An 8,765-nucleotide genomic window follows, 5' to 3' on the forward strand; every position below is an offset into this window, starting at 1 on the left:
TATATATATATAAATGTTTCAAAATACAAAGTTTAAATATTACAATAATTATTATAATAATTATAATTTAAACTTTATATATATTTGCAATTTTAATATTCAATTATTTATTCATTATTTTCCTTTCAGGGACAGACCAATCAGGCGCCAGCGCCCTCCGCCAGCATGCAGGTGTATTACAGCATGATGCCGCCAACGCAACACTCTAGCATCAGGTAACACACGTGTGTCCAGTTTTCAGCCAATCAGATTAAAGCATCGCTGAATGTGATTGGGCTTGATTTGTGTCTCATGTGAACTTCCTGTGATCGTACAGCTCGACAGTTGGTTTCCTCCCTCCGCCGGGTTCAGAGCAGATGCCGTTTCCCCGACCGCCCTCCCCCTGCGGTTCTCAGCCAATCACAGGCCAGCAGTGCACAGGTATGACAGCCTTGTCGACCAATCACAAATCAACTAGAAGAAGTAATAAGCCTGAGTGCATTTAAAATATAATAAAATATAGACTTGAACCATAATGCATTTGAATTTTAATAGGTATATTTTTTCAATGCCTAATTAGCCATAAATTAAAAAAAATAAAATATAATAACATATCATTGAATTTTATATATATATATATAATATATAAATGTTTCAAAATACAAAGTTTAAATATTACAATAATTATTATAATAATTATAATTTAAACTTTATATATATTTGCAATTTTAATATTCAATCATTTATTCATTATTTTCCTTTATAATTTTTAAGTAATATTTATATACAAACACTTTTTTTGTGACACTGGGCTTATTTTTCTTAACTAAAATATTTTCGCAGATAAGTCGCTCTTGACTATAAAATGCACTGGGTCTAAAAAAAACACACATATATATGGTATATAAATCAGAAAAAGATAATAAAATATATATAAAGAGAGAGATGAATGGATGGATAGATAATAAAAATACAAAATGGGTTATATTCCAGAAAATACAGTATCCATAATTTAAAATTAATATATACATATAAAATAAATGACTAAAATTATTTATTCATTATTTTCCTTTATAATTTTTAAGTAATATTTATATATATATATGTGTGTATATATATATATATATATATATACACACACACACACACACAAACACTTTTTTTGTGACACTGGGCTTATTTTTCTTAACTAAAATATTTTCGCAGATAAGTCGCTCTTGACTATAAAATGCTGGGTCTATAATAAACACACACATATATATGGTATATAAATCAGAAAAAGATAATAAAATATATATAAAGAGAGAGATGAATGGATGGATAGATAATAAAAATACAAAATGGGTTATATTCCAGAAAATACAGTATCCATAATTTAAAATTAATATATACATTTAAAATAAATGACTAAATATGAACTATATAAAAAAATTGTCAAAATATTCAAAATAATATTCAATGGTCACAAGATGTTTTTTCTTAAGTTTCTTTTTCTTAATAGTAATCTTTTTCTCTTAATTTATTGAGGTCATCCGTGTGTAAACTTGTTTTTTTTTTTTTTGAAATGATGAAAACTGAAACTCGCATCTAAAGGTTAATGTATATAGCTCTGCATCATTTACTAACGGCAGGTATTTTTTAATTAGATATCAAGTCTTTGCACGTCTCTCGGTTAATAAGTTGAGCACATATAATGAGCTTTGAGCAGTATATTTCTCATTTTCAAAATGTTTTACGTAGCCGTTTAATTAAATGTTGTTTACCATTCTGGTTTGTGCTCGTGCCTTATGGTGTTTGTGAAGAGCTCATCATGCGTTTGAGAAGCAGCGAGAACAATCGATGTTTATTTAAATAAACCTCAGTGTTAATGAACGCTCAGCTGGTGTGTGTGTGTTTGTGTGTGTGTGGATGAGGTGATGATTATGTTGCTGAAGAAGAGGGTGTTTTTAATGAGCAAGAGGCGAGATCCACACACTCTTTGACCTTTCACTGTTTAATAAAGTACTTTAATTGGCCGGTGTGTGTGTGCATTGTGTGTAACGGTACATCGTTTTTGTCTGTTATTGAATAAATCAGTAGCAAACATTGTATTTATAACACCAGTGATGATATATGTCTGCAGTAGTGAAGATTTACAACTCTAAAGGTTAATAAGAATAATACTGCTATATGTGTGCAACAGTACTATACGAGATACAATAATATTAAAAAATAAGAGAACAATGTGAAGTATAATTTTTTTAATGAATCCATTTGACTAATGATTGAATTTAATCAGTGTTAATAGACAAATTTATTAATATATAAATTAACATTTTATATATATATATATATATATATATATATATATATATATATAATATAGTATAATACTGTTTTCATCATATAAAGCACTGTGTCAAAATACTATATTATATATAACATTTTAAAACCATTACTGTTTTCATTTACATTTAAACTTGTAAATACATTATACAATTTAGTTTTTCATTTTAAAACGTTTCTATTTTATTTATTTTATTACAATCTATTGTTTATTACTATTTATTTATTAACAAATTAATTATATTAAATAACAAATGGAAAAAATACTGTTATTAAAAAAGGTAATAGATCATTGAAAAGTAATAAAAATAGTAGATTTTAATAGATTTATTTCATTTCATCACAATTCATAATTTAATATTAAAAATATAGTATTAACTGTATATGTAGTTTGAAAAATTGTAGTTAACATTTTTACTATTTTTTATATGCATTTTGTTGTTTCTAATGCATGTCTTATATTTTATATCTTATATTTTTATTAAACATGATTTATTTTAAAACATTCCTGTTCTATTTAAGTGCAATCCATAATTTAGTAATATTATTAATCATTTTTTTACAATGCACATCTTGTATCTTACATTTTTAATAATACGCTTTATATATTTTAATACATATTTCCATCTCATGCAAGTACGTACTGAAATCTGAAGTATGCATGGTGATTTTCAGCTGTGCCTCCGCCGCCCCCTGCTGGTGGAGTGGTGATGATGCAGTTGAGAGTTCCTCCAAGCCAGCAGCCCAGAGCCCCGTCCCCATCACACTGGAAACCCAACCGTTACTACAAACACTGCGACCTGCTGCCACAGGACACCACACAGGTACAAACACCTGCATCACGTCCCATGTGACCTCATTCTCACGTGACGCAACATTCGTAACCTTTCTCTCTCGCTTTCTAGAATAATCCACAGCAGCTTCTAAGCCCCTCCCCCTCTCCGGTGCAATCGCCTGCTCCCGCCCATCTGGCCAATATGAAGGGGCCTCGTCCTGGCCACGCCCCCTTTCCCATCATGTCTCAGTTGTCCCGCCCGTACGCTCCAGGCCAAGGTGAGCCAGTCAGAGTGTATATAAATTTTGATTTTGGTATTCTTGGCAAATTTCTGGTACTTTTGTTACAGTTTTGTACATCTTATATATTTTTGGTATATTTCCGGTATAATTAAGGTTTATTGGTACATCTTGCATATTTTTGATATGTATTGGGTATATATTTGGTATATTTTGATATATTTCTGACACATTTTATAGGGTTAGTTCACCCCAAAATGAAAATTCTGTCATTAATTACTCACCCTCATGTCGTTTCAAACCCGTAAGACCTTCGTTCATCTTCGGAATATGAATTAAGATATTTTTGATGAAATGTGAGAGCTCTCAGACCCTGCCTAGACAGCAACGCAACTGAAATGTTCCCAAGTCCAGAAACGTAGCAAGGAGATCTGTAAAACAGTCCATGTGACATCAGTGGCTCAACTTCAATTTTGCAAAGCTACAAGAATACTTTTTGTGCGCAAAGAAAACAAAAATGACGACTTTATTCAACAATTCTTCTCCCCCGAGTTACTGTCTTCCGCCATTTTGGAGAGTATCACAACGCATACGCACGCTTTACCCTAAGTGTAAACAATGCTGATTACGTTCATGCATGCAGTTTCCCCCCCGAACGTAAACAACGCCGATTACGTTCTTGGGTACTCTCCAAAATGGCAGAAGACGTAACTAGGGGGAGAAGAATTGTTAAATAAATTGTTATTTTTGTTTTCTTTGCGCACAAAAAGTATTCTCGTAGCTTCGCAAAATTGAAGTTGAACCCCTGATGTCACATGGACTGTTTTACTGATGTCCTTGCTACATTTCTGTCTGGGAACATTTCAGTTGTATTGCTGTCTATGCAGGGTCTGAGAGCTCTCACATTCCAGCAAAAATATCTTAATTTGTGTTCCGAAGATGAACGATGGTCTTACAGGTTTAGAACGACATGAGGGTGAGTAATTAATGACAGAATTTTCATTTTGGGGTGAACTAACCCTTTAATGTTTCTACTATATTTTGGAATTTTTGTTACATTTTGGTGTATATTGTATATTTTTGGTGTAGTTTAGATAGATAACATTGGTGTTGGTGTGTCCACAGGTGATGGCAGGTATCCTCTGATTGGGCAGCCCCTCCAGTATAACGCCCCCATCAGACCCCCACTAATGCACGGCTCTCATGTGGTCAACCACCACCATCATCATCATCTTCATCACCACCAGGTTGAACACACACACATACTGCTCTCACACTCAAGATCAGGTGATCTAACGACATTAATGCACATCTAGCATCATCTTCATCGCCACTGTCGTGTTAAACATGGGACTTTCTCTTTCTTCACACATATCAGCTCACTTTCAGTTCTGTTGTCTCAGGGTCCTGTGGGTGTCCGGCACGGCATGCGCAGTCGAAGACCCACAAAGAAATCACTTTCTACTGACATGAGTACAGGAGAAACGGGTATGAAAATCTGAATTATGAACATACAGATGAATGTTCAATAAAGATTCAGTTTGATCTAACTTGATCTCTAAAACACCACTTTTACAACTCATTTAAAATATTAATTAGTCTGTTTTTGAAATGTTTTCACTTTGAGGACATTCCCAAAATGATTTCATCAGAAACATCAGAAATATAAACACACTGGGTGATGTATTGAATATTTAAAACATATCCAAAATGATGATGTTGGGTTTTTTTCCTTAGTAATTTAAAATTAAATTTAATATGAGAGTGTTATGAAAGATGTTTTAAGAGCATCTTTGATTTAAACATGCATGTACTATGTATAGTTATATTCCCTTTATATAATTAATAAATATTGCATATAATTCTTCATTTTAAAGGGGTCATATGCGATTTAAATTTTTCCTTTCTCTTTGGAGTGTTACAAGCTCTTGGTGCATAAAGAAGATCTGTAAAGTTGCAAAGACTAACACAAAATAATGTTCTTTTTAGCAATATCATATGACCCCTTTAATGTAGTGAAAATGTATGGAAAGTATTATGGGGGAAAAAAAATCACACTTTTCTGTAAATCCATATATAATAAACTAGAATAGTTCTATAGAAGTTTTATTTCAACTTTTTTTTTCCTACAACTTTTTTTAAATTGAATTTTGTAAGTTTTCTGTTACTCTAATAATATGTCATGCATTATAATTAAGTGAAGTATATTCATTTAAAATGGTGTTAAACCATATTTACCTTTAAATAATAGCATTAATAATAAAGATCTATAAATATCTACAAATATCTTTTATTTATTTATTTTCATTTATGTTTTTTTTTTTTTTTGGAGCTCATCCTATATGTGTACACTTATGAATAAATACAGAAATATTGAGATGTGTTAAATGTTGTCATATGTAAATATAAATAAATGTATATTAATTATATATTTAAAATGTATATAAATATATATAAAAACATTTGGTATTACAATACTGGTATTAAAATTGATATTAAAATGCAATGTAGTGAAATTAATTAAATTAAAACTTGTAATAAAATTGACCTTTAAATAATGGCATTTATAATAATACAAAAATAATTCAAAGTACTGAACATTTTTCAAGTTAATCGAAAAAGTGCATGCATCACTATGACTTTTGTTAAACACGATCAGTTTTTCACTCACATGTTTTCTGTGCATCCAGACTCCGGCCGTGTTTTGGAGGTGACGGACCTTCCAGCTGGCATCAGTCGAGTGGAAGCAGACTTTTTACTGGCAGAACTGAGCAAAGTTGGCGCGCTCATAAAATGGCTGCCCAAACCTCCGTCCCCCAGCCAATCAGAAGGAGCGGACGTTACGAACTCTGACCCTCCCAAACCGCCCCCTCACGACCTGGCGTCCACATATACCATCCTGGCCTTGTTCCCGTCGAAATACGCAGCGCAGAGCGCGCTTCAAAAACTCAACAGCTCCATCACCAAATTCAAACTGAGAACTAGCAAGGAACTTAACGAACAGCACACGCTCGCCAGATCCAGCTCTCAGTGAGGCCACGCCTCTTCGTCTCTTTCCACCAATCACCACCATTGCCTCAGGCTCACTTCCTGCTATTTCAGTCACACCTTCCTGGCTTTGTTGCTTTTTTGTTTTGTTTGTTTTTGCACCACTATGGCTTGATCAAAATGGGTTTGTTACTTTCGAATGGGGTTTTCATGCTAGTTTGTTTAAAAAAAAAAAAAATCTAATGTTGTAGTTAAATTGTTCTTTCACGGTTTCAGATGAATTATCTAGCGTTGTTATTGAAACAAAACCAAAACGAATTCAAATGAGACATGTTTGGCTTGTTCTTCTGTTCATTTTGAATAGACCAGGAATCGCAAAACTGAAACCGGAGCATGTTGTTTGGGTTTTTTTTGTTGTTTTTTTCCCGCAAATGGCACATCATACAAAACTAAGTGGGTTTTTTTTTCTTAAGCGAATGGAAATAAACAACCAAACATGCTACAACTGACCAATGAACGTGAAGATGGGACACAAGGGAACACTTTTCGACTTGTGCCTTTGAGCAGGGACGCACTGTTTATGCCGAACAACGACTAAGCCAGAAAAACAACGTCCAAAAATGTGTAATTTATACTGTAGCCGAATCCAAATAAGCGAGTCTTTTTTTTTTTTTTTTCGTCTGAGAGTCTTCTCGGCTTTTGGCTTTTGAATTTTTAACTTAATTTAAACGTTGATGGAAACGGCGCAGCGGCCAAACGGAAGGTTTTATCACTTGCTTTCTCATTTCCTGTCTTTGGGATGATGGACAACAGTCCACTTATGGGTTTTTAGAATTCTTCTGTCATTAAAAGTCACTGGAATAAAAGTTTGCACTCTCACGTCTTTTTCCCCTTTACTCTTTCTTGCGTTTTTTCCCCCCTTATTTTATTTTCTCTGCGAGATGTGTGGACTGTGAAAGGCTGTAAAATGTTTGCTGGTGCAAGTTGTTTTTATCTCAGTTTGAAAACCAATAAATGTTTACACATAACGGTTTTTCACCTCTTTAACGTTCTTATTGATTATAAACATCAAGCAATGGAATTGCCAGTTTCAAGGGAGGGAAAAAATAAAAATGCATATAAAATATAATATATATATATATGTATATATACACATGTATGTATGTATGTATGTATATATATATATATATATACAGGTGCATCTCAATAAATAAAAATGTTGTGAAAATTTAAATAGTTATATTAGAAATATATTTAAAATCTTTTATATTTTAATTCCATGCATCTTTTAAAAATCTGTTTAATTTATATGCATTTAAATGTATTATACATTTTAAATATACTTTTTGGAAAATATATCTCTTTTTTGTTACTGTAGTCTAATTGTGTAATTAAGCTTATGTTAAATCGGTGTGTTATGGTAGTAATAAACATGAATAATTTCTTTTAGCTATGCTACTATAAATCCGATGTCAAAACTGAACGTTTTTGTTCTATTAAGTTTCCTTTTATATAGAAAATGACCAAATCAAAACATCCGGTGAAATATGAAAGGTCATGTTGGCCGTGTTTCTGCTGTAATAAATGAGAGTAGTTGTAGTTGTACACCTCTAAAGAATCGCCTAGACTGAAATTTCTGTCTTGATCCATCAAATTTGCATCTTGACGTCCAAAGGTCCACAATGCATCGGTGGTAGTGATGTTTTGCATTTTAGATCCTCACAAAATGTTTTGTTCTTTTAGCAGTTTCCTGTAGGTTTGATCAACTCTTGAAGAGCAGAAATTTAGCCTGGTAAGGCTTACGGTTCAAGTTAGTCCATAAATGTTTGGCACATTTATAAGATAATTTCTGAAGATTTGGAGTCGACCGTTGACTAAATAATTTGTTTCCAGAGACCTACGACTCGTCCAAACTCCAATCCACTAAGTGGAAACTATAGTGGAGAATGAATTAATCAATTTATATATTTTATTCTTTACATTTGATAGAATGATTGCTTAAACGATTAGCTAGTTTCAGTACATTAAACTGTCTGACAAATCCAACATTTCTCTTAAATCCAGTTATCAGTGATAGAAAAAACTGATAGAGATGTTAATTCATAGGAAAAAAATAGAAATAAAAGCAATTGGGGGAAAAGGTCATATCAATAGTTCAACTCCGTGTACATTCACAAAAGAAAAAAAAATATTAGGCTATTAATTTACTTCTTTTTGGCTAAAATAGCTTTAATAGTGACCAGAACAAAATAAAGGAATAAGCACCAGGACAATAGTTTAAAACAATATAAAAAATTAATGAATAAAAAAAAAAAATCCCACACAAATATACCAATTTGAAAGCATATGAAAATAAGTTATAAAATTAAAAAATATATATATGTGTGTGTGTGTGTGTGTGCGTGCGTGCGCGTTTTAAAATGTACTTATTTGTTAATACAGCAATAAAGCAGAAAACG

General features: G+C 32.2%; 1 protein-coding gene across 2 annotated transcripts in view; it reads left to right on the forward strand.

Annotated features, from left to right (window-relative positions):
* Positions 1 to 7,334, forward strand: part of LOC107653591 (R3H domain-containing protein 1) — a 40,581-nt gene extending 33,247 nt beyond the window's left edge. For both annotated transcript variants that reach the window (XM_016440332.1, XM_016440333.1), the window contains 7 exons: positions 145 to 215; positions 317 to 420; positions 2,980 to 3,128; positions 3,210 to 3,357; positions 4,444 to 4,565; positions 4,722 to 4,806; positions 6,009 to 7,334. In XM_016440332.1, the coding sequence (XP_016295818.1) occupies positions 145 to 215; positions 317 to 420; positions 2,980 to 3,128; positions 3,210 to 3,357; positions 4,444 to 4,565; positions 4,722 to 4,806; positions 6,009 to 6,352 (1,023 nt within the window). In that variant the 3' untranslated portion in view covers positions 6,353 to 7,334. The remainder of the gene's footprint in view (positions 1 to 144; positions 216 to 316; positions 421 to 2,979; positions 3,129 to 3,209; positions 3,358 to 4,443; positions 4,566 to 4,721; positions 4,807 to 6,008) is intronic.
* The last annotated feature ends 1,431 nt before the right edge of the window (positions 7,335 to 8,765 follow it).

The sequence above is a fragment of the Sinocyclocheilus anshuiensis genome, unplaced genomic scaffold (assembly GCF_001515605.1).
Source record: "Sinocyclocheilus anshuiensis isolate Anshui unplaced genomic scaffold, SAMN03320099.WGS_v1.1 scaffold1079, whole genome shotgun sequence".
NCBI classification, from domain to species: Eukaryota; Metazoa; Chordata; class Actinopteri; order Cypriniformes; family Cyprinidae; genus Sinocyclocheilus; species Sinocyclocheilus anshuiensis.